We start from the raw sequence: 27,971 nt of genomic DNA, 5'->3' as shown, positions 1-27,971 counted from the left end.
CTCGGCGCTACGCAGCACGCGGAGATCGAAATGCACCCCCAAGTTCTAGTAGTTGCACACCAAAAATCTTCGTGATCAGGCAGTGCAGGGCAGTATACACCAGTAATATGCAACAAGAGCCCAGACCGGGCCCTAGAGCGCAACGGGGGATGCGCCGACCGTCGGAGGCTGGGCACTGTGCACTGAAAAAGAGCACAGGGAGCACCGGGTACAGCTGCGAGTTACTGCGAGCCATCGAGGGCTACCGGTGCGCAAAGTTCGACAACGTTCAGAGCTCGGGCATGCGGCGGACGACGCGGCCCTCGTTCTTCGCGTGTTTCTTCAGCTTCTCGAGCACGGCCGACTCCGACCAACGCGCCGGCGGCGTCTTCTTGCCCGTCGCCCAGTAATAGATGTCCCAATCCGGCTCGTCCATGAGCTGGAAAATAAAAAGCCAAAACGTCGTCAGCGGTCCGCAGTCAAGCGTGTGTGGCCGGGGCCCAGGCGCGCGCGCGATTGGGGGGGAAGAGGGTAAAAACGGATGGCACCGATAGCGCGGGAATCACGAGACGGGCCAGTGACGATGACGATATAGCGAGCAGCACCCCCCCGGCGGACGAAGGGAAAACGACAAAGGGATGTATCCATTGGCGGCGACGGCTGAAACAAAGGAAGAAAGGGAACGTCACTCGCCTTGTCGAACTGCGTCATCTCGTCCGCGCTCATGGCCGCCAGATGCTCCTGCGCAAACGTGCTGAGGAGCAGCTCGGTCTCCCGCGTGCCGCGCTTGCGCGACTGGTACACGAGTCTTGCCCGCTTCGTCGCCGTCGACTCGCCCGTGCGCTCGAGCGGCTTCGGATACGGGACATCCGCCGCGCTCACGTCCACCTCGATCCCGCCTTCCGCAGCTTCATTATTGCGTTGGGAGGCCTGGACGTGTTCGGGCGTGTGGGGGAGAAGGTAAGGGTCGGCGCGAGCGGACGGGGTTCGCGAGAGCTGCCGCTGAGATAGATGGACGCGATAACGTGTGGCGGCGGATGTTTTGGGAGCAGAAGCCCGAGCGAGTAAGGTGCGGTACATGGCGTGAGGCAAGGAGGAAACAGCAGTCGCGCGACCACTTGCCGCCGCTGACCTTCTCCCTATGGCGCGTTCACACCCGCGCGCGAGAACTCCCGGAATAGCAAAATGACATCGACGTTGCAAGAGAACATAGTGGATACAAAAGTCGGACGGATTACAGTTGTCTTTCGCATCTAACCCCCAAAAGATCGCCCCGCGATTCTACCGATCACCAACGGCGAAACCAAAACAGATACCATTACACCAAATTCGAGCGACGAGGAAGGGCAGACGACAGAGCAAAAGCAATATGAACGGCGGGGGGTGTGAACACGTCGGGGCAGAATATGGGCGGGGAACAAGATGTGATATAGAGTATCGAAGCCGGTTGTGATTAAAAATAAGCATAACTTCCATCCGCAAACAAACGGGGTGCGATGGCGTCTCGGTGGGAACGACCGATAACGATGACCGAATTGGACGTGCATGTGAGCTCCAGCGGGAGAACGCGACCCAGCTTTGGTCTGAGCGGGGTATTAGGCAGGCTGGAAGCTGATCGGCACGGCATCGTGTGGTGTCCCCGAAGAATGACGCTAGTGTCGAGATTATTGCGGGCCCGACGTGCGTTGCGAAGGGGCCTGTCCGCGGATTGGGCTGCCGTGCATGGCGGGACGGCCCTCGTCGGAGGCGATCAGTCACCGACGGGCGAGGAAGCGCCAATATCCGCTGGGCGGCTGTCATCGAAACGAGTCAGAAACAGGGTTTCAGCGGAAGCGGGTGGCGGGAAGGTATGACGCATGTAACAAGGGATGCGCCCGCGGGGCACCGATGGCGACCATGATGGAAAAAAACTGGATGGCAACGAGATCGCGAGACGGTACACACCTCGGTGCCAGGGGCAGAGTCATCTGGAGAGAGGAGAGGCCAATGTAAGACATTGCACGCGATGCCACGGGAAGGTGATGAAGCCACTCACGAGCAATAACGCATTCGTAGACGTCGACCTTCCTCGCGGTGGGATTCCAGACGCAGCAGTGCGAATAGAGATCCCAGCGGGTGCCGGGGACCCAGATCGGGGTCGAGCTTGCAATCGCGGTACCAGGCATGGCGGGCGACGAGATGTGGAGGTGGAGGCGGGATAGACAGGTGCGGGCGTGGATGCAGTGGTGGAGGTCGCGGTTGCGGTTGCGCAGGTAGAGCCGGGTTGAGGACGCAAGATCGGTCGGGAGGTGGTCGTTGGTGAACGGCGATTGGAGCGCAGCGGAACGGCGGAGGCGGACGAGTTTCGTATAAATCTCCAATCGCAGCTGCCTTTATAACGCGCACAGCATTGGCCCGGGCTACATCCGCGTGACCGAGAGTCTGGGCCAATGGCCACGGTGCCCCTTCCTGTCAAACTCTGCATTATTCGTCCCGCCCACCGGCTTCTCGCGTCCAGAATTCTGAATACGTACTCGACAGCCTTCGCTCAGCGACTCGGCACAAAGGGGTTGCTTCAGGTCAATCACAGTCCACCCCGTCTCCCCCGGGGCTAACGGGCACGGGTCGGTGCCCTCGCGCGCCACGCATCCACCGTCGCCTCGACCATCCCACATCGTGGCACGCTGAGCCCGACCGCCGTTTCTTATCGATCGTGAAACGAGGCCGGCCGTGGCCCGAACGACTAAATGCGGCGTCGCAACCGCAGCTGACGTCATCCGAAAACACCTTCAGATCCGACGTCGCGGGCCGCAGATCCTCCCAGTCGGAGTCCGCCCGCCCACTGGCTGCCATGCCGTCATCCTCCATACGGCAGCTTTCTCGCTCGACGCCCGCGCCGTTTAGAGAGCACAGTAGCGTATCCACATCGTATGTAACGCGCCTTGCATTCGGTTCTGGCCAGTGCTATCTCGCGACGGGGCTCGACCGAGTGCGATCGTAATATCCCGGAGCCACTTGGCATCACCAAGACGACCTGGCGCCGACGCCTGCTCCGGAATCAGCGGCACATTCCTCTCGCCTGGCCAATGGTTGTTTGCCAGCGTTTGGCCAGGCAATAGTCGAAGCCGCTCCCCGGCATCGTCTGCAGCCCATGGGCGGGGGACGGTCTAGACTGTGGAGCGAACACCCTGCGGTGGCTAGAACACGCAGTCGGAGGTGGGCAACCTGTGGCAGGGGCGAGGAAAACGCGAAAAATGATTGATACGCGCAATAAAATGGGACTATGGGCCCAAGATGAAACCGGCGCCCATCACCACTGCGATTAGATCAGGGTGGATCTCACATCGCGTTACTGCGCAATCGAGAACCAGCGCATCAAAACCACCTGGCCATCGTCGTCCGCTAGCCAATCACCGTCCGAATGTACATCAGTGCTCAGCAGCGCACCCAGCTTCCCGCTGTGGTTTTGGGACCGAGATCTATACCGAAATCGTATACATGACAGACGAAGCCTCTACAGGCTCCGGATGGCGATAAGGACGACAAGCCCATCTCGAGGCCATCTCAAGACTCCCATCGCGTTGCATCGTGACCGGCGTCCCTTCAGTCATCCAACGCCCCCCGAAGGCCTGCGCTCTATGAATTGCTCGGAAAGAACCTTCATGTGATATACCGGCCCGCGCTCCAGTGAAATCGCGACGTCGCGAAGCTTTACGGAAGGGCTGGAAGGGAACGCACGACGATCAGGCGACATCCGCTTCGTTCTCTTCGCAGCTCACGAGAGCGCGCGTTAACGATCTATCCATAGGTCGTTACGCGCAGACTCCGACCCTGCAGAGAACGCCGCGGAAAATATCGCCAGCAGCTGCAACGAGCGAGCTCGGCGAACGGCAGGTTCGCAAAACGCTACCCAATACGAAAGCCGCCTGATGCGGGGGCCCCCCGCTCTGAGGAGAAAGAGAAAGAATGGGTGTGCACACCCGTCCCACGATCCGCCACCGGTATTTCGAAGTGCGCGCGCTGACTGGTTCACGCAAAATCTCCCGGGGATTGGCCGATTCCGGGTTGACCGTTATGTCCGCATATGTGAGCGGGGCTGTGGGCGCGGACGTAATCATTAGCTATGAGAAGCGCGACGCCTCCACAAAGGAAGCCCCGGTCTCCGGGGATAGAGTTCAGCGAGCGAAAAAGCATCCGCACACCCTAGATGGACAAGACGCATCAGCGATATCAGCTTCGCGGCTCATCGCGAAAAGCCAAGGTGCGAACCTAAGCTTTGAACGTCCCGTCAGACGTTTCGTTGACAGACCAGAGATAGATTGCAAGCTGTCGTCGCGACAGAAGCCTTCCGATGGTATGGGGAGGCGATCCCATGAGCAGCGACCGGTATTCCACTGGAACGACGAGCGACATTCGGCATGCGACCGGCGATGCAGGAGGACGTACGTAGTACGTACCCGGCTTCCGCAGGGCGAGCATATCGGAAGCACCTCGAAAGCAGGAGGAGCCTATGCGGAGCAGATAAGCATGTGGATGTGTAAGTTGATTCGTCTAACCGTAGTCTACAGAGGTGACGCATCAAGTCGGATCGGGGGGATAGACCTTCGAACTATTACAACTCCATTGGTGCTGCGTTGGGGCGCCGACCGTCTGGCGACAGATTCTCCGGGACATGGGATACCTCGAAGAAAGGGACGGGGAGCCAAATCCCGAGTATCCGCTGCCCTCCCTTGACCCCGGCCTTCGCTCCGACGGCATCGTCCCAGTTCCATGGCCATCAGACAGGCAAGTTAGCCGAGTCAATGCGAAGAACATGTATCTCCAGGACCGTGGCGCGATACTAACTAACCGTGACAGGATAGTGACGAAGCGCGTCCGTGACCAAGCACGTGATGCTATTCGGGATGGCCTCGGCTTGAAGTTGGATGGCATCCATCGACCTTCAACTTTCAATGTCAACCATCCAGATGCGTTCCAGCAGCATGAAATACCCTCACATACATACCCGGTAAGCAATAATCAGTCGATCACGAGTCTCAGCTGTTCACGTTGTCGGTAAAATTTTCCATCGCTGGCAACATCCTTGCGGGTGCCTTCCGAGGCCGATGGAGACCTAGAACCAGGATGTGGGCCCACCCGGATGCTGTGTGTCAAGAGATATCTATTGAAGCTGGCAACGAAGGCTCCTCGTCTGGGCTGCCGGAGCCTATGAAGGTCCGGGCAAGACGGGATCCTACGCTTCATGAAGAGACTCTTCTCTTCAAGTGCTTCTGGTTTATAGGCCTATTTGGAAATGAGCAACTCGGAGAATGACCCTCGAACCTAATGTGTACGGACACTCGGACCTGTCTGGCCAAATCTTCTCGACCCTCGACGACCGCAAAGGGCAAGACTACCCAGCCGTAGCTAAAACGGACGGGTGGTGGGACACATCGAGCATTTCGGCGTCAATAGCCCCGCCTTGCGAGCGGAATGACTATTGTCGAAGCGCACTCACATTACGACACCTCCACAACGTAGGAAGACGTTCTGCCTTCGAGCGCAATGCGACTGGACCATACCATACTCCTCTTCAGAGCTCGCAAGATGCGTTCACCATCCGATCGTCCATGATCGGGTCGATGAGCCCGCCAGTCTGGCGCTCGCGTCGGCATCCACTCTGATGACCTCGTGAGCACTGAGCGCGGTTGCTTGCTCTCAGACAATATGACCGATCCGGGACCAGCATTGGGCGCTCGCCAGGCCTGTTCGAGACAAAGCAAGACACTATTATGCGCAGACTGCCCCGTCTGATAGGCTCCGCCCTGTGTCCGCCGCTCTCAGCACATCCCGGACTGCGGACCGATCCGTGGACAAGAATTTAGCTCTGGCCAATCCAATCCTACTGTTGCTTACGGTGCGGCAGCTCTTGTGAGCCCGAGATGTTGTGGATGCGACCAGCAGGGCCGCGATGTGGACCGCTGTTCACCGGGGGAAAGCGGTTACCTCTTTTTCTCTCTGCATGTCGACTATCTGGTGCTAGAACCCTCGTCGTCGAAGGTTATCGAAGGCTGACGGATGGCACCCCCAAGGAGTGAATGAATACGGTCGGATGGGTCCATGTGCTGCTGCTGCCTTTTTGTCCGTGGAAGTGTGACACTTCGCTTTCGAGGGTTTCGGACTGCCCTGCACTTGGATCAGGACTGTCGGCTAAGATTTGCACGCCACCGCCACAGGCAGCGTGCACGACGTGATGCTCTCGTCGTTTCTCAACCTCTCCAACTGCCCTCGTAGCTAGCTCTCTGTGCACGCCGCCATGGACAGCGGTCTAGCAGCGCTGGGCCTCGCGACGTGGCGCCGATCTTGTGCGCTTCCCAGGCTGGACCGGTCTGGACCTGGACGAGCGGAAGCTTTGGTTCTTCGAGTCATTTCTCGGCGGATCAGTGCTCTTACATACAGTGGTATAGCCCAGAACCTGCGCGCCCCTGACAACTCCCGCGGTGTGGTATGGCTTTGTCCATCCGCAGGGGGCATGGGACTGCTCTCTCCATGCGGCTCGCACCACCACAGCATGCTGCTCCACGGTCGACGTCTTTCCTGTGAGTGTCGCGTCCTCGGAGACCGCGGGCTCGTTGGATCATCGTTTTTCTCGCTTCACTGAATACACCCAACACTCGGGTAGGAGACGTCGCGAGGAACTCGTACATTGACAATGACGTTGGACGATAAAGGTGGCGATTTCCTTGGACGAACAGGAAGAAGGCGTGATTCCCAATGCAACCGAACGTCTATATCTCTCGAGAACGCTATCTGTATAGCCTACTCGGCTTCTGGGATGCCTCCGGGTGAATGCGAGGGTTGCCTACGGCATAGGAAGAAACGTTGCGAGACCACTCGGCGCGAACGCGTCTCCGTTAGCTCCCACTCCTTGGAACTTGAATCAGCTTCAAAGCGAACCTGACTGCGCGTCAGCGGGTCCTCGACTTTGCCCGCGAGCTGGTCGCTCTGCGCACACGTTAAAATTCGTCATCAAGGTCTCACAATCATGACTTGTTACTCTGGGCCGACTCCACCATGAGCGAATGATACCCCAAATAAAGGTTTTCGTATGCTTCTCGGCGTCGGCTGCTTACTATTCATTCCCAGTCGATCAAGGCCTTCGTCGCGTTCTTGGTGCTCAGTATGATGCGCATCGTATCAGGTTACTCAGAGCCATAGGCCACACCCGTTCTCAGGTCTGATGTGCTCCAAATGGGTCTCGATATACTGGACATGATGCTCCACCCGCCTGGCCTCGTGTATTTTGCCCCACCCTCGACTTTTCCACCCGATGGGTTATCAGTAACAACGATCGCGGTCATGCTCGCCATATTTTCCGGTCTACACGTCTGCACGTCTCGTCATCTTCTGTTCGGCGCCTGCCGCTGCAACGTGTCGATCGACTCGCCTGCTGCTTCCTTCTTTCCTTTGAACACGTGCAACCTGATCCGGGCCTGTGTCAGATCCGACTCGGAGTACGCCGGTGTAGGGCAACTGAACGTGATACAACGAATGCCATCTCGACGATTTGGCGAAACATCTCACTCAGCCTCGTGTGTTGTGTGTCATCGTAGCTCGACCATCGGGGTATTGAAAAGCCTTGTACCTCGGCCCACAGGCATATCCCTCCGTATGCGCATTCCATGTGCCGAGCGAGGCCTTTTCAGGCCATCTTCTGGTAGAGGCACAAGTACAGCATCGTTACAACTGACGAAGCAACAATGGTATAGTTGAAGTATAGGTCTCGGCAAGCTCCCGCGATCAACGCCGGGACCGACCACGTCGACGACGCTATACGGCTCGCTTCTGTCTTGAAGCTGCCTGAAACTACTGGGTAGGCTCGGAGACACCCGCTGTCGTCCAGCCGAGATCCTTGAGGATCCTTGGCGCTGATCTTATTGCGATATCAATCTTGGTTCCATCCAAGATCCGGTACGGAACCCAGGCCCGAAAGTATCCTCCGGTATTTTGCGGCGAATACGGACGATTCTGGCGATTCATATGTTGAAGAGACTAGAGACGAACCCGATGGCCTGTCATGTCTAGCATCATGCTTCTCGCTCTTCTACACATGACTCGCGGAAATGGCGGCTATAGCGACCTTCAGAGCTTGAATTTGACGATCTCCATACAGTCTATGCACGTCGTTCTCGACGACCGTATGGCGGCGCCCCACGTTTCTCGCGATCCACATCCATCGAACGGAGCTATCCTTCGCGATCCGGTCAAGATACGAAGCGGGTAATTGTCGTGAGAATCTCGTATTTATCACGTCTCCCTTCGCCCGGCGACTACCTACTCAACGTGGCCTCTCCGATCCGATGAGCTGACGAGGCGAATACGGGAAAACGTTCCGATGACCCGAACACGATGCAGGAGGGAATGCTCCCGATGAATCGAACAGATCCAGAACGAATATCACGCTCCCTCTCCCATAACCTTCCGTTGCGTCGCAACGAATACAGCGCTTGGCTAAATAGGGAGCTTCAGTTTGTATCAGATAACTTTCACTCTCACGACGCTTTTGAGCGTTATGCCTTAATATCTTCGTTACGTCTCTCCTTCTCCCTTAACTCTGATTCCATTAGGTTCATACGGTCTCGCGGTTTCCATGGCAGGGGGAGTTCTTCGGCGCTGCGGTCCTGGACGAAGAGGGACGCCCAGAGCGAGCCACGAAGAAAGTCTGTGGAATGTGGCTACGGCGTCACATCGATTGTTGGAGAGCTACCGTCCTGCCCCCTTTAAGAAATGTCCGGATGGTCTCGTCAAGGCCGCCGCGACAAGGCGGCGCCGAACAGTCGGTGTATCTCTCGTCGCGACCTAGATCAAGTTCATTGGCCCACATAAATACCACTGCGGATTACGCGCTCTCACAGCGCTTCAAGGCGGCTATGTATCCGCGCTTGGTTCATCTCGTCAGGCGTCCTACGGTGTCCGGGAAGCCTTGGTGGGCTTTGTTCTTGGGAACAAGCTCAAGCGAACTACGAAGCGAGGCTCGGGTCAGCATCGCTGGCAAATTACAACGAGTTTGACCGAGTTGCCTTTGCTACCTCCCGCTCCCGCTCCCGCTCCCCTCCCATATCCGTCTTGCAATCTTGCAGACATGACACGGTGCGGGATCGAGGGCGAGAGACTCTGGCCTGATTTGCAAAGAAGCCAGCTCTGCGGTGGCAGAGGTCGGTCGTCTAATGGACGCGGACCGTTGGAGGGTCTGGGTTGCTCTTCTGTCTGCCGCAGAGTATGTTCCATGCGCGTGAGGTTCCGACTAGATGGACAACGAAGCAGGTCCTGCGATGAAGCTTGGAGTATTCGGGCCGCATTTCTAACCGCCGTAAGGTATCTTGACCTTGTCCATTTCCTCCTGGCATTGACCACGAACCTAGAGACCCTGCCTATCGGCATACTGCGAAATACGCGATCCAGAGTCGACCTCGCGACTTACGCGGGCCCAGGTTTTGTGCCGCATGCTCCGGCCTGATAACGCCCCCACAGATAACATTACAGAATAATCAACAAACGATTCGGACGAGCTACGAAGGATCATACTTGGAAAGTGCCTTCCGATCAGCATGTTCGTAGGCAATAGCGGGCAAAGAGCTGCGGCTTCGAGCATGCACGCTTGATTGTATGCGTGAATCGGATCGGTGTAACTTTGTAGGCTCCAATGCGTATATGGAACGTTCACAAGCAGCTCTCCGACGACGATGATCGCGTCTTGCTGGCGCCTTGCGTAATCTGTTTGTTGTAATCGACGAGGATGGGGGAACAACGGTGCAACGAGCTGCGATTGGACCATTTATAGATATGAGCTCCGTCCACAGTACCCCTGCACTCGACCATCAGCTTCGGACCTTTCCTTCCCTTCGAGAACGTGGTCTTTGAGCAATCTGAGAGTCCTGGTCATCCCCCGGAGACGGGACAAATCACCGCGACTTCCTCTCCGCCCTTCAGCACCACGTCTTCCGGGTTGTCGACCATCTCCGCATCGACACTCCACTGACTGGATGTCAATATCTCTGCTTAACCGATGTTTGGATGTCGATCAACGAGAAGGGCGGGTAGGGATGAGAGCCGAAAATCATGGAAGTCGACGTCTGTTCTTGAATCGTCGGGCGATGGCAATGCGATGGACTCGTAGGTGAGGTTTGTGGCGGTAGACGGCGCAGCGAAGTAGAGTACTGTGATCTGGGGCATGGTGGATTTAAGAGGTTTGCGAATGAGACGGACGGGGACCAGCAACCCAAACGAGGGTTGAACGTTGAACTGCATTACATATACACAACGTATAGAATCTGATATATAGGTGGTTACAACAATTGCAATTCTCCCGGCAGTGGCGGATATACAGCGCTCCGAAGCTAGGCTTAATTCTTACAATGCTGTTCCTTTGAGTTCGGAGCTTCATGCACATGTCTAGCACCGACAAAATTGAACGAGGCCGCACATTACCAACCGCTACCACCATAGCCTGAACCGCCTGGAGGACCATGAGGATGGTGTCCGTGATGCCCGTGATTGTGAGCAGAAGGGAAGCCTGGAGGACCTCCTGCATCAGGGAAGCCCGGCGCTGCTCCGGGGAAACCTGGCCCAGGCGGTCCAGGAGGAGGGGCAAATCCACCATAGCCGCCGCCGCCGCCAGGGAACTCAGCACCCGGGAAGGATGGTGGATATTGCTGATAAGACGGCGCGTAACCGCTTTGTGCAGGAGGAGCGCCCGAAAAAGGCATTGAAGGTGGTGCCGATGGGAACGAAGGTCCACCAGCAGGCGACGACCAAGGTCCAGAGGACGGAGGTGCGCCAGCGGGTGGTGCGAAGGGGCTTTCGCTTCCCGGGAAGGATGGCGCTGGTTGTCCGAAGGACGAGTGCGGCGCAGGTTGGCTGCTTCCACCTTGGAAGTATGACGCCGATTCTCCGCTGGAGGGTACAGGCGCGGAGGAGAACCTTTGGGGCGGCGTATAACCTGGGCCTTCCCCGAAGGAGGGACCACCCTCTCTCCGCCCACCTGGACCCGAATTGCTGAACTGGCCCACGAAGTGCTGAGCCTGCGATACTCCGGGGATCTGGTTCAAGTATCCTTGGAGATCATGCTGCGCTTGCTGGCCGTAGTTGTATGCCGCGGTACCTTGGGCCTCTGGAACACCACCTTCTCCAGCAAGGCGGATATTCTCGTGGTTGCGTACGGCATTCTTGGACAACCGGCGTATGACGTCGCCCGTCCTGCCCCCGTGTCCTTGTGACCAATCGCGCATATATTGTAGCATTTCGCGTTGAATCTTGGAGTTGGAGTCGTGAAAGTCGGGGTGGAAACTAGCCAATACGGTCAAAGAATACTGATCTGGATCTGGTGGTGGTAACTTACAGACACTCCAGGATGTCCGATGTAACGTGCTGCACGTTCATCGACGTGTCGTCCCATGCTCTCACGACAAGGCTCGCCGTATGTTTCTAGGGCAGGACTCAGAAAGGCAGAATTGTTGCGAATATTTGGATACGATACTCACCACGATGATTTTGGCCAAGTTGCCAGCAGGTTCGTTCAGGATAAGATTCTGTGATGGCGTGAGCATAGAGCTAATCTCTAAGGAAGGATGGCACTGACGAAGTGATCTTTACTAAGGAAGGAGTGTGTAGGGTCGGACTGCGCGAACGAGAAAGGTCAGCAAAGGACGAGGAAGTGTCCAGGTCGCGCATCTCACAGCTCGAGGATCGTTGAAGACCTGCAACATGAGTCAGTTTCGTTGCAGCTTTCACGATGTCCGCATCGTTAGTTACTGACCTCGTATTGATCGTGAGTGTCGATAACTTCACCGGATGCGGTTTGTAAGCCAGAAGTCGCCGTTTTCAACAAAGGTTTGAGGAACGGCTGAGGTGACGAATGAGGTCAACACCGAAGGTAAGCGACTATCAGTATATACCTCTAACGTGGTGAAAATGAAGACTAAGAACAGGGAAACGTCAGTACTCGCCAGCGATAGCGAGTTTCAGAGTATTGTCTCACCTTGGATGGAGTCCATGAGCTTCTCGATAAGAGGTCCCAATCCGGGTATTTTCTCTGCGACTTCGGTCAGAGAAAGTACTGGGAGGCGTCAAATATTGTGCGTACCAATCGTCTTCTCGATCTTCTTCACGACTGTTCACGGGATTAGTGAGCTTCGCAGTGATTATCGGTATTCATGGCTGACCGGAATCACGGAAGCTCAAGACTTGCCACAGTACAGCGTACATCTCCTGCGGACTCATATCCTCTGGGCGTTTGCCGCCTTGTGCAGGCCCCGCGCGGATGCGCTCAATACCATCCATCTCCCGGGACATCTCACTATTGTCGGCGCCTGGCAACTTGAAGAGGAGATCTCGTAGTGTGTTCGCGGGCGAACCACCACGATCTTGCACGGAACGAGATTTCGCCGAGTCGAGGGCTTTGTTCAGATCTGTCACGGATGCCTATGAAAGGGGTTAACAAAGCGCCATTTACGTCGCAGATATGCGCTCACTTGACTCTGCAATTCCATGTCATTAAATGTCGTCCTTCAGGAAGGCATATTCGAATTCGCAGAACGAGACACTTACGATATGATCAGTAGCCTCTGAGAAGATACAATTAGCTTGCCTCAACTGGACAATACCACGAGAAGCGGGTCGTACCTCCGAGTAAACTGTGAATGAAATCGCTTCCACCAAAGGTGCCTGTAACGAGGGGCGCCACTTGCTGTCCGTTCGGCGCGCGTAATCTGACCTGGTCTCCAACGTGCACGAATACATCGCGGTGACCAAGGGAAACCAACGCCAACTCGCAGAAGTTGGAATGAGCCGGGAAGTCCTCCAACGTATGCAACTACCACCGCGAAAGCTGAATCAGCGTACTATCGACGACGCTTGGGGAATTATTATATGCACCGCTTGGCCGAGAAGACGGTAAGCCTCGTATTCATCTTCTTTCCTGCCTTGCGAGCGGTGTTGGCGGCCTAAATGGATACATCTCTCGAGAGTGCGCCGTACTAGCGCTTTCGATGTGTCCCAACTCCCCGCTTCTGCATCGGTGAGCCATGAGTATTGATCGTAATGACCCTAGCGAGGAGATGGTATCACTGCACCATTGGCGATGTAGTTCTTCATTCCTGTACGAGGGTCGACTTCCAGTTCTCGGGGCTAACACAAATAGTCACTTAGCACACGAGAGCCAGCAACCGCAACCGCAACAACTTACGTCGACGGGGCCTCGCAATTTTGGGTGATATTTCCGCGCATCTTCCCCCTCTCCGTAACCCTTCGGATTATCGATGTGCTCAGTCTGATGAGGAGTTTGAGTCAGTCATTGCATATGATCTTGGTAGGGACTCCTACCGGAAGGTAAACTCCCAATCGTTCGGCGGTGACTTCGAATTCACCGGTCACGTAGCCGTGAGCCTGTGTAGTAGGGGAAGATCAATCGGTATATAGTACGAAGTCTGTCAAGCAGCGCCACACTCACAAGGAAGCCAAGAACCATACATAGGTTGATGATCGTCTAAATCGATAGGTCAGCCAAGCTTGCGATGTATGGAGGGGTGAGCAACTTGTAAGGGTAGCTTCTTCAAGCCTGCGATATCAACCGCTTGGCTGTAATCTCTCAGCCAGTTGCTACCACGCGCGAATGATCAGCATTTGTCGATAAATGCGTAGTGCCACATACCCGAAATAAACTCGTTTGATATCAAGACCGCCAAACTTGCTTCCGCCTTTGCCTACAAGGGCTCCGAGAGAAAATCCGCCGCCAGCCTTCTTCAGCAAGTCTGCAAGTACATCTTCCTACAGAGCGCACAAGGCCGTCAGTCGAGGCACTGCTGAGCGCGATCGGACATGGATTGCTCACAATATCTCCGTGCCTGAATGCCCTCCCTTCCATGTACGCGAAACTACCCGAGTGCGCGGTCATTGGACCGATCAACTGTGACCAAGAACACGAGCTCACCCTGGAATGTTTCCCGCTCCAAACGCGTAGGCACCATGGCTGGAGCAGCATATCGCCAGAACAACAAGGAGTAATAGGATTATCGTGAGTTTGTGAGCCATTTCATGTGACGCCGAGGGCAGAGAGAGAAAGACACGACCAGGCTGTTCAGGGCGATGTACTCGGAGAGAGCTGCTTCTTATTGGACTTGACTGAATGATGCAAACATCGGGGGCTGTGCCGATTGTGAGACTGTGCCACATCCGCAGGAATGCTGCTCCAACGTCAGGGCGCAAGCTGTTATGAATACTTGCCGTCGCAACAATTGCTCGGTCAACGGATGTAGCAACAACATACAGAATAAAGAGGCTGCAGTCTCCATTTGTTGGCATGAAAAGAATGGAAGTTGAGTGCAGTAGAGGCATAAGGAGCACACCCAGCAGGACCTTTCGGCCGGGTATCGGACACTTATCACTTGCACCCCGTCCAGTCGCTTCAATGGCACGAACGAAAGCTCCGTGGAATATCGTCCAAGCCGATTGTTAGTGGACATTGCAGCACCGCCCGTGCTGTCAGAGGCCATGAAGCAACGTGAGGGGAGTGGGAAGGTGTTGTCACGTGCGCCAAAAGGCTGTTGTGGACGTCGAACGAAATTCCACCCTTGCTCTGTCATCGTCTGCCCCGACGCGTACGCCTCACCCGCGCCTTTTGCTTCGCTGTATCATCTGCACGCTAGACATTACATCAAGCACGTATTGTCAACTTCTTACCACTAGGTCAGTTCGCTTTCACGATGACTGAAGGAAGAGCAAAAAAGCTTACGCTGCTAAGTAGCATTGCATAATGACCGCCTCGTCTGCGCCCGCCCAGTCAACCGTCGCTCCTTCTGAGGTCGGATGGCAATTCGTACCTCAGTATTACACCTTCGTCAACAAACAGCCCAATCGCTTGCATTGCTTTTATACGAAAGCATCCACATTCATTCACGGGACCGAGGGTGAAGATGGCAAACCGTGTTTTGGTCAGCAGGTGAGGTTCCGATCATACTTTGGATTGCGACGTGTCCAAGATTTGATCTATGGTGCTGTCATGAGACGGTGTACAAGCCATGAATAATCGATTCAACGCGCGTCGGCTTACGAGCCACATCGCTGTACCATCTTTTTCGCGATGTTGATGCGGAGCGCCTTAATTTGGCCTTCCTACTCTGTTGGCACCCGCATACGTTCCATTCTTGTCGCGATCATTTGGTTCTTTATGTTCGCGTACTCGAGCCCAGCTAACTTGCTTCGTCTTGTAGGAAATCCACAACCGAATAACTCAACTTGGCTTCGAAGACTGCAAAGTTTTCATCCACTCGGTTGACGCGCAGTCATCTGCCAATGGAGGCATTCTCATCCAGGTTATCGGCGAGATGTCCAACAAGGGCGAACCCTGGAAGAAGTTTGTCCAGACCTTTTTCCTCGCCGAGCAGCCGAACGGCTACTTCGTCCTCAACGACATCTTCCGCTTCTTGAAAGAGGAGACCGTTGACTCCGAGGGTGCACAGGATGGTGCTGAGTCCGAGGCAGCCCCCGAGCCCACCTATCCGGAGCCCGCGCGCGTGCCCACGCCGCCTCCTCCGGCACCTGAGCCTGAGCCTGTTCATGAGCCGGCGCCGCCCGTCGAGGAGCAACCTGCTACGCCCGAGGTTGCCGAACCAAGTCCTGTTCCTGAGCCTCATGTCAACGGCACCACGCCTGTCATCGAGCACGAACCCACTCCGGAGCCAGAGGCAGCTTCTGAACCCGTAGCGGAGCCCGAGCTCGAGCCTACACCTGAGCCTGCTCCTGTTGAGCCTACCCCGGCGCCTGCTCCGGCGCCTGCTACTACGCCGGCGCCTGCACCTCAGCCGGCAGCTCCTGCACCTGCCGCCGCTGCCGCTACCCAACAACCGACACCCGCTACAACACCGATTCCGGCTCAATCCGCTGCACCGCCCGCACCTAAGACATGGGCAACCCTCGCTGCTGCCAGCGCGAAGAAGTGGGGACCTGCTGCGGCGCAGGTTTCCGGCGTTTCAGAGGCCCCGGCGCCTTCTCCGTCACCTCAACCGACTCGCCCTCCGAACGCTCCTGCCGCCGCCAACCGACCCGTGCCACCCGCGGTCGCCGCAACGGCGAGCATCACCACCCCACAGTGCTTCATCAAGGTGCGCTGATGACGATATCTCATGCGATGTTTACTGATAGCTTCTCCCCAGGGTGTCATTGAGGGTGTATCGCAGGCTATGCTCGAGAAGGTGCTCACTCAGCGCTTCGGTCCTATCAAGGAGCTCGAGATCGTGCGTTCGAAGGCGTGCGCCTTCCTCGAGTTCACGACCCTGGATGCCGCGAAACGCGCGATTGCCACGTCGTTGCCCATGTCCCAGGGTGGTGAGGGCGGTGTTCGTATCGACCTCGGCGAGGGTGCGCAGGCGCGTCTCAGCATCGAGACGCGGAAGGAGCGTAGTGAACGCCCGCCTCCTCGTCCGCGGGGTGGAGCCCCTCCCAACGGGGACATCAGGGGCGGCTACAGGGGTCGCGGCGGCCCGCCTCGCGGTCGTGGTGCCGCCCCGAAGTAGGTTGGATGTTCGTGGATGGATGGATTAGTGTTGCTCGATGTTCTCTTTCCGCTTGTGGGTGGGGTTGCCGGTCGCGGGGCGTCATGTTGTGTAGGACGCCAGAGGTCGGGGAAGGGGTGCGGGCCTCGATATGAAAAGTATGCGCTTATGATCCTCTCTTGCATTGCTATCGTAGCGCTCTTTCGCAGTGTATGGTCACAATCATCCATTGTTATGTCATATTTGTTTCAATCGTCAGGACCACGGAATGCGCAGTTAGAGTATCGTACTACCAAGAGCCTTCGTCCCATTGGGTCCTGGACCGTCCAGCGAGTTGCATTCATGATTTCTCCCAGTGCCATCCTGCGACGTTGCATCACGTGACCGCGAGGCACGCTCCCCATCGTCCCACTTCGAAAAAACTCATTTCGTTCTTCAAGCCGTTGGCTCCTGCCACGACTCCTCCAATCCTTGCACGGTTCAACCCGCTCCCCCTCCTTCTGTGAGTATGTCGTCTCTCATATGCTTTGGGTGATGAAAAATACTGCAAAACCTGGCGACGTGGACTGTCCACGATGGACCCATTCCTTCGGGAACCATTCAAGTCCCTGACACTCTTACTGTCCGTACCTTGGTGATTCGAAACAACTTATGCTGCATCATAGTCACCCACTCTCCCGCTTTCTTTGATTCGAAATGGTCGCCGCAATCGAGGCTGCTGGCCCCGGTGACGGTCGCGTCAACAAGCGCATCGAGAACTACACCGCGTTCTGGCAGAAGGATATGAGCAAGGAGCAAACGGCCGACACCGAGAACCGTACCGAGAACTACACTGACGTGGTCAACGGTCAGTCCTTTCCTGTGTCCGGTGCGCGGATCGTTCTGAAGTGCGGCCTGTTCCGTTAGGTTACTACGACGGTGCGACTGAGCTCTACGAGTACGGCTGGGCGCAGTCCTTCCACTTCTCGCGCTTCTACAAAGGCGAGGCCTTCCACGCGTCTCTCGCCAGGCACGAGCACTACCTCGCCGCTCAGATGACCCTTCGCCCCGGCATGAAGGTCCTCGACGTCGGTTGCGGTGTCGGCGGCCCCGCCCGCGAGATTGCGCGCTTCGCGGATGTGAACATCGTCGGCCTGAACAACAACGACTTCCAGATCCAGCGGGCGAGGAAGTACACCAAGAACGCGGGTTTGGAAGACCAAGTCACTTTCGTCAAGGGCGACTTCATGAAGCTCTCCGAGCAATTCGGCGAGAACTACTTCGATGCCGGTAAGTGTTATCGGTCAGTATGACTTTGGTAGGCTACTTATCCGTTTGCTAGTATACGCCATTGAGGCCACGGTCCATGCGCCCACCTGGGAAGGTGTGTATGGCGAGATCAAGAAGGTGCTCAAGCCCGGAGGAATTGTACGTCAGATTACTGCGAACGGTCGTCGGCGTATTGGCTCACGTCTTCTGCAGTTCGGTGTCTACGAGTGGTGCATGACCGACTCATGGGATCCCTCGAACCCCGAGCACAAGGAACTTGCGCATGCAATTGAGTTCGGCAATGGTATCCCCCAAATGCGCCCCATTCGGGAGGCACGGCAAGCGCTCCTCAACGTCGGTTTCGAGATCGAGCACGAGGAGGACCTTGCTGAGAGGCCCGACCCTGTTCCTTGGTACTATCCCCTCGAAGGCGACATTTCGAAGGCGCAGACTGCGTGGGACTACTTCACTGTGTGGCGGATGAGTTGGTCGGGCAAGCTTGTGTCCCACAATGCGATGCGCATCATGGAGTGGTTTGGGCTGATCCCCAAGGGTACCTGGGAGGTCGGTGAGGCGTTGAAGGTTGCTGGGGATGCTTTGGTCAAGGGTGGCCAGACGAAGGTGTGTGGTGACTGATTTCTTATCGGGCTCTGGAATTCTGACCGGCGCCACAGCTCTTCACCCCGATGTATCTTGTCATCTCGAGGAAACCGAAGGAGGAATAATCATGCATCGACATGTGCATTGCTAGATCATACGGATAGCATAGGATACCACTATATAATTCATGGAGATTTGTTCGTTCGAGCCAACTAGAATGCCACTCGTTTCTCGGAGAAACCGCTTGGCCGGCCCTTCGGCGTCCCTGAATACCATGTGGAACTGAACAGCCAGGGGTAACCTGTGGTAACATCCAGAGGTTTGCGGTTTCTCGTCCTCCATGACCAGCGTCTACGCATTTCGTGCTAGTTTCATTCTGGACGGGATATGTCTTGTTTCCAATGGTCTTGGCCAACCCGGATTCGGACTGGCACGGTTCGTGACGTGGTCCCACGACGCATCTAGAACTTGAAGGACTCGGCGGTCTTCGTTCTCTTCCTCGTCCTCTTGCTCTTAGTCGCTCATTATTCACTCTTGCTGTCGATATGCCTCCTCGCCTCCCGACGCTCAGATCTTCGTCAATGCCGACATCGAACTCGAGCGCACCGTTGATAGCCTCCCAGTCGGGTGAATCAACGCATGGCCAAGCTACTGGCACCACGCCGACAACGTCCCCTCCAGGCTCGCCGCGCAGGCGACGACCCCTAACGATGTCCAACGTGGCGAGCATCTTCATCAACATGCGCCGATTGCAGGGACGTGCGCAGGCTCGGAAAAGCCATCATATAGTCTCGAGTTCGGGCGATGCGCCGCAGACTCATCCCAGCTTGGCCGGCGAAGGCGTAACATCCGCAAAGAAAGTGGGTCTGCGGTACCGGGATGTATTTGTATGCGCCAACGCGGTAAGCTCAGCCGTCTCCGTGTATGCCGAGTGGGAGCAACTGAATGATAGTATTTAGGTGGACCCCGCGAAACTCTTACGAGCTACCAGGGACAGGTTGCTGGAAATGGCGGAGAGTATCGGAGCGAATGCCCTTGTAGACGAAAGGTATACCGCGAGCTACCTTGTCCCGTAGGGAGTCATAACTGAGATTGACTGTAGGTGGGAAATGACCGTCTGTGGGCCGAAGCATAGGAACGACGGCAGCTTTCGAGTATACGTACGTTTCACTACGCATTCTCGCCTTCCTGTACTAACACGGCACTCAACCCAGGTGGAGTACTCTGCAAAGGCTGCACGCGCCGCTATTCCAGACCCTCGCAAACCTGTCGCGCTTCAGAATGCGAAGGGTGTCCCTGGCCTCATGACCATCACCCACAGGGACGAATAACTCGAGTTGCTCTGATTCCACGTGCACTTTCGGATTAGGACTCTTTTTCTGTATCATTCATCGTCCCCAAATTGTATACTAGCCCGCACCCGACCCAAGGCCTCTCATTCCTCGCATCCTCATCGGACTCCTCTCACAATACTCTTATTTGACGCCAACCTACGTAGCGTCTCATTTCATCCTTTCATACTACCCAATACTACTCAGTAGCGGTCATACGCGATACCACATCCTCATAGGTTACTTCCGCTCGCGTAATGGACATACTACGTATACGCCTCAGCCTAAACCCGCAGCGAGTCAACGCAAGGACACGCCGATGGTGGCAGGCGCAGTGCAGGCGCGCCAAAATTGAAGTCACATGATGGCGACGCGAACAGTCTCGCGTCTCCGCGCGTTGTTCCCTGTCTCCTGGTTTCGATACTGCGCTCAAGCGTGACTCAGTCCTCGCTCAATCTTATATCTAAAGAGTCTGTGGAACCGAAACGGGCACTGTTTATAGGAAGAACCCACCTAAGCATCCCAAGATCCGAACCGAGAAAACCGTAAACTACCAGCGTACCTTCGCCTCCAGCACTTTGCGGAGTCGGTTGAGGACTCAACAAAGCCACACTCCTATGGCAGGAGCCTTCAGCGGGCATCTTGTTAGCTCGTATAGGGCCCTTCAACAGCGTTCTCAGTCCTTCGGCGGTCCCTTCTGCACCAACCCAGGAATTGTTCACGCTGAGTCACAGGTTGCTGTGCACGGAGCTATGTCCTTCAATCCTGCGATGCATGGCTCGATCTCTCAGAACACCTCATTCCCTGGCTTCAACCAGTCCACAAGCTACATGGGTGAAATATCTGAGGCGACGGCTATGCGTATAGCGTCACTTCAGGCCAAGCTTGATCGTAAACTTGGACCGGAGTTCATCTCGCAGCGACCGGGGCCAGGCGGAGGGCCCAAGCTCACGTACGCGGAGGGCTGGAAGATCATCAACCTTGCGAACGACGTCTTCGGGTTCAACGGATGGAGCTCAAGTATTGTGAACTTGACTACCGACTTCCTCGACTTCAGCGAAGAAAGCAGGCGCTATAACGTCGGAGTCACCGCCATAGTTCGAATCACCCTCAGAGATGGCGTATTTCATGAGGATATCGGATATGGGATGTTGGAGAATGCGAAGAGCAAGGGCATGGCGCTCGACAAGGTTCGGCCGACTCCTACACCCGACGTCATCAGCTCATGTTCGATTCCAGTGCAAGAAGGAAGCTGTGACCGACGGTGTCAAGAGAGCTTTACGGAACTTCGGCAACCTGCTCGGCAACTGCCTCTACGATAAGGAGTACACGAAAGAGGTCGTGAAGATGAAAGTCCCACCAGTGAGACGCATATATGCGCATCTCCAGCACGCTTCCCAGCTCACCTAAGCCTCGCCGTACGTCTCATAGCCGAAGTTCGACAAGAACGAGCTGTATCGTCGACCGGAGTTCGAGGAGCACGATGTCAAGCCAGCCATTAATACCCCATCAACTTCAGGTGCCGGCCCCTCAAACAAAGCATCTACGTCGGCTACCGCGATTACGACGCGTTCATCAGTTGTCGCTCCAGGGCACGACCGGAACAACACCGCCAAACCCGCGTCTTCATCTTCATCGTCCGCGTCCGCGTCTGCTACACGACTGCAAGCGATACAAGCGGCTATGAAGGCGGAAGCCGATACCTCAGACGTCGACGTCAAACCCGCCGTCCATGTAACGCCAGCCGTATCCGCTCCAGCTCCAAAGAATGTGAACGGCCAGACGCATAGATCGACAGCGCATGACCATGTCGCTGCAACAAGCCTCGATGCGGACGCTGGATCATCCGCCGACGCGGATTCGTCGATGATGTTTCCCTCCGAGGATGACGCCTTCCTCGCAGCGTGTATGGACGAGACTTTGGGCCAGGACGAAGGCCTGGGACAACCTCTGGAATACGAGGATGGCGTCGGAGGGCCGCTCGAATACGACGTCACGGCAGACGTCAGCGCTGCCAGCACGACGAACGGTAGAACAGCCACTTCCTACTCTAATCAGAGGACCTCGGACGATCGGGTGCAGGCTCGACAGACAGGTCCATCCGATCAAGTGCGACACCCCAGAGCGCAACCTCTACCACGTTCGGAAGCTACTTCCCGGCCGCATCTCCAAAGCCACCAGGCCAGCGGTGTACCCATTCGCCCGGAAAGCGCGGCCGCGGGACAGAGCACGAACCATCAACAGTTCTCTATGAGTACTGGCAATGCTGGTCGTGCAGTTCCGTCAACTAGCGCAAACTCCGGGTCCAATCCCGCCGGTATGGCCTCATCTGGCGCAATTGGAAACGGCTCCGTACCTGCAAGGCGTGAAGTGCCAACGGCTGGCTCTTTCAACTTCCCGCCCGGCATGGTACGTGACATGGTCTGAAGTAAATGGTAATGACTTTGATTCGCCTCCTTGTAGTCACATGCAACTGCTCAACGCCAAACCATACCCCCAAACACTAATTTGCTGCAGAGACATCAAACCGAGCGAGGGATCAAACGACCTGCAGATGCCATAAGCCTGAGGTAAGCATTTCACCACTTCGGTGTCATTTTGAGCAAGATGACCGAATGTCATCCAGTTCTAGTACGAACGGACGAAGGCCGATGCAGGGAATGGGTTTAGGTCACTCGTCCGGAGCTGCACAGCCCAAGCAAGGCAATTGGGATCCGTCCGCCAGCGTCCGCGGGCAGCAACACGACGACGCGAAGCGGGTCAAACGATGATCAACCGTCATGCGTTGCTCTTTTACTCATCTTCGATTTCTCCTGCTGGCCCCCGAAACCTCAATTGTATCATCATTGTCAGGTCCTGATGTGGTTTCTCATGGGCGGAAGGCGGATGTGCCCAAACAGTTTGCTTGATATCATGTAACGTGTGAACTGTAAGTATGTTGCGCATGTGTCCCGTGATGCTCACACGAGGACCTAGCGATGGAGAGCTGGCGAGCCCGGACGTAGAGAATGTGTATCATGTTCCATATTAATATACTGTACACTACTAGTCGTACATTCCGTGGGTTGATCGGGTTTAAGCTAAAATTCATGAGCGCGATGTATCCCAGTTAGTTTAAACCATACCGGCACCGAGGGTGCGGTTCGCTTGGTGGGCACCTGTGCGCAAAGGAGTCAGTGACTAAATCGGTCTCCCGAAGAACGTGGACTGACCGAGCCCGACGGCGCGCTCGCGACGTTGCATGGCTTCATGCTCAAGACGTTCGGCCTCGGCGAGCTCGGCAGCTTGCATCTTGATCGCCTGCAGCTCCGCCTCTTTGGCCATGAGCTGGTTGCGGACGTCGTTGCTGCCGATCGCGGGCAGATTGTTGTTGCGGCGGGTGGACTTGCCTCTGCCGAACAGGCCAGAGCGTTCTCCGACCTGTAAAGTTGATATCAGAGGCGCGAGGGGGACATTCCGACGGTCGGACTTACCCCATTGTCGGCGTAGTCGTTGTTCGCGCGGTATCCGCCACCAGCGCCCGCACCAGCCTGTGATCCATATGCGGCGCTGGTAGGGCTGCTGTTATACGCGGCAGGTGCACCGCCGACGACATCGTTGCTGGCGGCGCCGTAGTCGCGGGCAGCTACACCATTCTCGGAAGCCGGATAGGTGCTACTTCCGGTACCGCCTGTCTTGACGGACTCGGGGCCGGCGTACGCGTCGTTGGCGTAGTCGTTCGATCGACGGGTGTTGCGACTCGACGCGGAGGCCGAAGAGGAGCGCTTTTTGAGTTTTGAAGGCGACTTGTTAGCATAGAAGTCGGATTCGGACGCGGCCTCATTGACATCCAGACAGGACTCACAGATTTCTTGCTGAAAAGGCCCATGGTGATATTATTCGTTAGATCGTAAGTCGTAAAAGTGGGGTTCCAATTTCTGCTCCGAGTCAGGGGTATCGAATGTTGTGGGGAGTCAGTCAGCTTGAAAGTTGGAGTTATATGGTGAAATGACGGTGGGCTCCAACGATGACGCAGAGCGCGGGGTCACCGTGATTCTCCATGCAGCGCCATCTGTTCGTGGCATCCCGAATGGTTACCGTGGAGTCGCAACTGAAGGAACATCAATTGGGAACATGTTCTCTTGCATTCAATATTCAACGGTGGAGAGTCGAATGAAAGGTCCGTATGATACAGGTCGCAATGACGTCATCACCGGACGCGAGTCGACGCGAACTTGGCCGGAAGCGCGTCGCGCGTCCGGCCAATTTCGGCCGAACCAATGATCACCTGGGCTCCGCCGGTGAAGCGATCGACTTGGCTCGTCCTTTCTCCCAATACTTTGGAGTTCTTGGCCTCCACGCCACACATTGGGCACAGGAAAGGTGATCCTGACACAGACGCCATATGTTTCGATATCCTCATGAGATGCGAGGCACAAGCATGGTAAAGCCAGTACGCCATTGCCGCCGACATATCGGGCTGCTCCAGCGACCCGACATCCAACCAGCCTCAGGACAAGGGGAGACATTCCGTCACCTATCAGCTTTACGGAGACCCGTTGCGCCGCATCGTTCTGCCCGGAACGATGATCATGCTTGGTGAGCTCATTTGTGCTAACTTTCGTCTTGTGAACGCGTGAACCCAGCCTTTTGACTTACCCGCCTCCCAGGATTATAAGTCACCATCGCATGCCTTTCCAGCGCCCAGCCTTACGTAACAAGGCAGTGAACTACATACTCCACCCAGCGCAGTTCGTGACGCAACCACCGGCCGACGGGCGCAAAGACCCAAGAGTCGAGGCAAGCTCCGACAGAGCGCATCATAGCGCCACCCGGATGTTGCATATATAGACCCCCCTAGTCGTCTGAGGTTCGGCACTGGTTCCCTCACCACCTCCAACTATCGACCAACTTTGTTACGATTCGTTACGACCACCACCTCTAGTTTTTTATAATCATGGGACTCTTTGGCAAGAAGCACGACGTACGTTTTTAGTCCTCGGATGCGAGGATCATCTCACCAAACATAGGCGAACGTCCTTCAGAAATCTCCCCCTCCTGCTCATGACCAAGTAGGCAGTCGTCAAAATGCTGCACCCTTGGGCGGAGGTGGCGCAGGTGTTCGCGAGCAAGAGCTTCGTGGCCAGCAGGGCGTAAGTCACGCATCCGTCGAGATTCACCCTGTATTGATTACATTACAGCACGCGGGGGAAACCGGTTACCAGCAGGGCGAACCTGGATGGGAGCAGCGTGAACTTGGGAGCCGCGGCGGACAATCCGGCTATGGCCATGAAACTTCCGGTCAGGGTCATCAAGGCGCAGGCCAGCTACAATATGATCAGCAAGCCGGTACCCAGCAGAGCCGCTCGGGCGGTGGTATCCTCGGCCACAAGCAACACGGCGGTGGCGGCTTGAAGCACGCTGAAGGCCGCGCCGAGGAAGATGTTGGCGAGCTTATCGGTAGCCGTGCGTTGCAGGCGAAGGGTATGGAGAAAGAGCAGGAGGCAAACCGCTTCCGCCAACAGGCCTCTGAATTGTCCGAGGCAGAGCGCCTCGAGAAGGAGGCTTTTGAGGCCCGCCAGCGCGCGGTGCAACATGGTGCTCACAACGCCAATGCTCAACTGGGGGCCGGCAATGACTTCGGTCGGGTCTGATCACGTCGTCGCACATTGAATTGTATTTTTACCGCATACATGAAGAAAATAACTGTTTGTCACCAACGTAAAATAACGCGCTTGAATCTCACGAGATAAAGTCATGCACAAGGTGAATGACATTGCTTACTTCGTACACTACAAATATTGGGATGAGTGATGCAGATGCAATAGATTATGGCAGTATGTCCAACGATCGCAGATCATGGAGCAAGCATCAAGAGCGTGAAGAAGTATAACGGATTGGCACACAGGACAAAGTGAAGCATGTACAATTCAAACAAGCACGCCGTCTTCCGATCCCGAGTCCAGATCCACGTCTGCACGATCCTGTTGGGATGATGCCTGCCCCGTCGACGCCCTCAGTAAGCCCTCTTCGTCGAGAACCATCTCCCACTCGTCTTCAATGTCACGATCAGACGTAGAAGTGGGCATCTCGGGGGCGTCACAATTAGGTTTGCGTGCGGATGTTCGCGCATCAGACTCTCGAGGGCGAGTTGACTCGGACGACGTCGTGCGATCCACCGTGGCTGCTGCATCGGTGACCTTGGGGTGATTCTGGGGGGTGTATGATGGAGCATTGCCCGCCGACGGGGCCCACACAGTCTGATTCGACGGCCCTGACCCGGGAAGAGAAGGAAGCGGGCGGCCCTTCGACGCTGCTATGGGTGCTCCATAACTCCGGTCGGCGCCCTGGTCGGTGGGCTCTGCGACATCATCGTCATACAACCAATCGGCACGCTGCTTTCCCCTGTCCAGCCAAGCCGGCCGTGAGGTCTCGTGCAACCCACCAGGGAGCCCGTGCGCCTCGCCTTCAGCCTGCCAAATGGCGACAAGGCCCCGCGGGTCGTCTTTCTGACCCGTGTGCACGTCCGCGTCATGGTCGTGATCGGGCTCGTGAAGCTCAGCTCGTACTTCCTCTTCGACCGCTCTCATCGCCTCAAGCTGCTGCTGTCGCGCAAACCGTGCCTGTGCTTCCCTCTTGATGGCGCCCAGCCCTTCGTCACGGGCGTTCGTAGCGAACTTTGCTGGCGTCGGGAATGTGCTGGGGCCGGCGACCGCCGGTACTGTCACCAATCGAGGTCGAGCGAATCGCGCTACCAAGGGAGGGACACCGCCCGTAGCCTCGCTTGGTCTTCCAACAGAGGAAGGATACTGCTTGATCTGGCTAGCCACTTTCTGCGGGTACGCGGTGTCGCTGGAGGGAGGCGATAAGCTTTGACTTTGGCCGGCCGCCTGTCCGAACTCGTCCGAGGGATGGAGAAACCAGAAATCACGCTTGGACTGGCTCTCTTTCGCAACTTCGTTCATGGAAGGCGAGTTTGTGTCGTCGTCGTCTTCCCAGACGCTCTTGCCCAAGAGACTGCGCTCCCGCGTCTCTAACCGATCAAATTCCTTTTCGTCCTCGCTCGCTGGGGCGGGTTCGATATCTTGGAGCGCGGTTAAAACGGCAATGTCGACCAGAATTTCCTCCGCCTCAGTGTCGGACGTGACGACCTCGAGGAGCGAGGACAGGTGCTGGCAAATCGAGTTAAGGTGTAGGCCGGGAGCGGAGAGGAGAGTGTGGAGGTCTTGGCCGCACGATGATGGCGCACGGGTCATGCGCTAATACATCAATATCAGTCTGCTGTCCTAAGAAATAGCGCTAACTGATACGAACCGACAGGTAAGCTCTTAAACTGGAGTTCGTTGTCTCTTCCACCTCTAGCTTGCTGAGCGCGAACAGGTTGTGTGCGAGGAACGCTGAGTATACGCTCTGGAGCTCGACGATCGTGTAAGTCAAAGGACCGACAACGTCCACGGCATCCAGTACGGGAAATTGTTCAATCTGCTATCGAGGTCAGACCGTGGCATCGTACGGAAACAACCCGAAGCCGTGTACCCACTTGTATCTCGCGGTAGCGCTGAGCAAGAGCATGGTGCCCTTCTGAGATTCGGTGCATGTTGAAAAAGACCGTGCCGACGAAATCGGCGAGCTCTGAGGCAGGCGCAAGGTTGGGGCGAGCGTTGTATATCGAGGGTAAGAGAATCTGGGCGGAGTGCATCAGCAGCGGAGCGCAGCCAAGAACGCAACATGAAGGACGACTGACTGAGACGGCATATTCCATATGACGACTGAAGACTATCTCTTCGGCAATGATTCTGTGCAGAATCCTGGGTGCGGCGCGTTAACGCTGAGTTCGTTTATAGTCATCGGAAGGCACACACTCTTGGCAACCGTCATCTACAGCGTCGTATTGCATAGTTGCCCTCTTCAAGTCACGCCACGTTCCGCGTCCATGCCGATGAAAGCGGTTTATGGCGATGGCGCGGGGGTCATTCCGGAGTGCCGTGTCGACCTCCTGTGGAAAGTTGAACGTTGTTGTAGTCAGCCTTGATTACTTTCTCCGCATCAGCCTGCACACATACCTCTATGTCATCGTAATCCTCGTACATGATGGAGGAATTGAAAAGAAGGTTGGGCCATTGCGAGTCATGTAATGGGCGCTGGGCGCTTAGGTTGGGAAGCTAATCAAGCTGCGTTCGCAGCAGCAGCGCGCACAGCCCGAGGCCAAACTTCGAGTGAACTGCGACTGCGACTGCGACGGTCATCTTCCAGCGGATTTCTCTGCTGAATATCCAACTTAATGGTCATTCTACGACAGTGAAGTCAACATATCCCTACGATGAGCAAC

At 56.1% G+C, this 27,971-nt stretch overlaps 11 protein-coding genes across 11 annotated transcripts; 6 read left to right on the top strand and 5 right to left on the bottom strand.

The window, feature by feature from the left end:
* PUNSTDRAFT_52796 (DUF339-domain-containing protein) lies at positions 1–2,314 on the bottom strand. Its single transcript, XM_007384255.1, has 3 exons — positions 2,015–2,314; positions 673–1,946; positions 1–418 (listed from the first exon to the last, which is right to left on the bottom strand). The coding sequence occupies exons 2-3, from the start codon at positions 1,057–1,059 to the stop codon at positions 269–271; spliced, it is 537 nt and encodes a 178-aa protein (XP_007384317.1). The 5' UTR covers positions 1,060–1,946; positions 2,015–2,314; the 3' UTR covers positions 1–268.
* A 4,700-nt stretch (positions 2,315–7,014) lies between these two features.
* PUNSTDRAFT_120752 (uncharacterized protein) lies at positions 7,015–7,734 on the top strand. Its single transcript, XM_007384254.1, has one exon. The coding sequence runs from the start codon at positions 7,189–7,191 to the stop codon at positions 7,708–7,710; it is 522 nt and encodes a 173-aa protein (XP_007384316.1). The 5' UTR covers positions 7,015–7,188; the 3' UTR covers positions 7,711–7,734.
* A 2,142-nt stretch (positions 7,735–9,876) lies between these two features.
* Positions 9,877–10,170, bottom strand: PUNSTDRAFT_134750 (uncharacterized protein; the record flags this gene model as incomplete). The annotated part of the gene is made up of 2 exons (XM_007384253.1): positions 9,877–9,972; positions 10,024–10,170. 2 exons carry the CDS (start codon positions 10,168–10,170, stop codon positions 9,877–9,879), a joined length of 243 nt encoding a protein of 80 aa, XP_007384315.1.
* Positions 10,171–10,205: 35 nt separating this feature from the next.
* PUNSTDRAFT_143980 (Het-C-domain-containing protein) lies at positions 10,206–14,077 on the bottom strand. Its single transcript, XM_007384252.1, has 22 exons — positions 13,925–14,077; positions 13,826–13,868; positions 13,646–13,761; positions 13,530–13,593; positions 13,445–13,480; positions 13,318–13,380; positions 13,181–13,264; positions 13,068–13,122; positions 12,871–13,004; positions 12,619–12,808; positions 12,544–12,560; positions 12,468–12,473; positions 12,159–12,417; positions 12,080–12,106; positions 11,975–12,028; positions 11,892–11,914; positions 11,753–11,839; positions 11,673–11,693; positions 11,576–11,614; positions 11,478–11,525; positions 11,336–11,421; positions 10,206–11,283 (listed from the first exon to the last, which is right to left on the bottom strand). Exons 1-22 carry the CDS (start codon positions 14,023–14,025, stop codon positions 10,422–10,424), a joined length of 2,415 nt encoding a protein of 804 aa, XP_007384314.1. The 5' UTR covers positions 14,026–14,077; the 3' UTR covers positions 10,206–10,421.
* A 499-nt stretch (positions 14,078–14,576) lies between these two features.
* On the top strand, positions 14,577–16,739 carry PUNSTDRAFT_126434 (uncharacterized protein). Its single transcript, XM_007384251.1, has 4 exons — positions 14,577–14,679; positions 14,738–14,932; positions 15,204–16,094; positions 16,146–16,739. The coding sequence occupies exons 2-4, from the start codon at positions 14,747–14,749 to the stop codon at positions 16,503–16,505; spliced, it is 1,437 nt and encodes a 478-aa protein (XP_007384313.1). The 5' UTR covers positions 14,577–14,679; positions 14,738–14,746; the 3' UTR covers positions 16,506–16,739.
* A 287-nt stretch (positions 16,740–17,026) lies between these two features.
* On the top strand, positions 17,027–18,566 carry PUNSTDRAFT_126433 (delta-sterol C-methyltransferase). The gene is made up of 5 exons (XM_007384250.1): positions 17,027–17,331; positions 17,391–17,753; positions 17,806–17,891; positions 17,946–18,353; positions 18,407–18,566. The coding sequence occupies exons 1-5, from the start codon at positions 17,181–17,183 to the stop codon at positions 18,455–18,457; spliced, it is 1,059 nt and encodes a 352-aa protein (XP_007384312.1). The 5' UTR covers positions 17,027–17,180; the 3' UTR covers positions 18,458–18,566.
* A 506-nt stretch (positions 18,567–19,072) lies between these two features.
* Positions 19,073–19,663, top strand: PUNSTDRAFT_68484 (uncharacterized protein; the record flags this gene model as incomplete). Its single annotated transcript, XM_007384249.1, has 4 exons — positions 19,073–19,234; positions 19,292–19,380; positions 19,435–19,492; positions 19,547–19,663. 4 exons carry the CDS (start codon positions 19,073–19,075, stop codon positions 19,661–19,663), a joined length of 426 nt encoding a protein of 141 aa, XP_007384311.1.
* Positions 19,664–20,520: 857 nt separating this feature from the next.
* Positions 20,521–21,073, top strand: PUNSTDRAFT_68652 (Rad52/22 double-strand break repair protein; the record flags this gene model as incomplete). The annotated part of the gene is made up of 2 exons (XM_007384248.1): positions 20,521–20,853; positions 20,903–21,073. 2 exons carry the CDS (start codon positions 20,521–20,523, stop codon positions 21,071–21,073), a joined length of 504 nt encoding a protein of 167 aa, XP_007384310.1.
* A 1,704-nt stretch (positions 21,074–22,777) lies between these two features.
* On the bottom strand, positions 22,778–23,531 carry PUNSTDRAFT_44881 (uncharacterized protein; the record flags this gene model as incomplete). The annotated part of the gene is made up of 4 exons (XM_007384247.1): positions 22,778–22,821; positions 22,876–23,083; positions 23,137–23,481; positions 23,508–23,531. The coding sequence occupies 4 exons, from the start codon at positions 23,529–23,531 to the stop codon at positions 22,778–22,780; spliced, it is 621 nt and encodes a 206-aa protein (XP_007384309.1).
* A 1,068-nt stretch (positions 23,532–24,599) lies between these two features.
* On the top strand, positions 24,600–25,296 carry PUNSTDRAFT_44880 (uncharacterized protein; the record flags this gene model as incomplete). The annotated part of the gene is made up of 3 exons (XM_007384246.1): positions 24,600–24,626; positions 24,673–24,795; positions 24,844–25,296. 3 exons carry the CDS (start codon positions 24,600–24,602, stop codon positions 25,294–25,296), a joined length of 603 nt encoding a protein of 200 aa, XP_007384308.1.
* Positions 25,297–25,479: 183 nt separating this feature from the next.
* On the bottom strand, positions 25,480–27,732 carry PUNSTDRAFT_143974 (uncharacterized protein; the record flags this gene model as incomplete). Its single annotated transcript, XM_007384245.1, has 6 exons — positions 25,480–26,901; positions 26,957–27,124; positions 27,183–27,326; positions 27,387–27,450; positions 27,505–27,638; positions 27,706–27,732. 6 exons carry the CDS (start codon positions 27,730–27,732, stop codon positions 25,573–25,575), a joined length of 1,866 nt encoding a protein of 621 aa, XP_007384307.1. The 3' UTR covers positions 25,480–25,572.
* Between the last annotated feature and the right edge of the window lie 239 nt (positions 27,733–27,971).

Source organism: Punctularia strigosozonata (assembly GCF_000264995.1).
Source record: "Punctularia strigosozonata HHB-11173 SS5 unplaced genomic scaffold PUNSTscaffold_7, whole genome shotgun sequence".
NCBI lineage: Eukaryota > Fungi > Basidiomycota > Agaricomycetes > Corticiales > Punctulariaceae > Punctularia > Punctularia strigosozonata.
The sequence above is the reverse complement of the archived record's forward strand: the minus strand, read 5'-3'. Positions and strand labels throughout refer to the sequence as shown.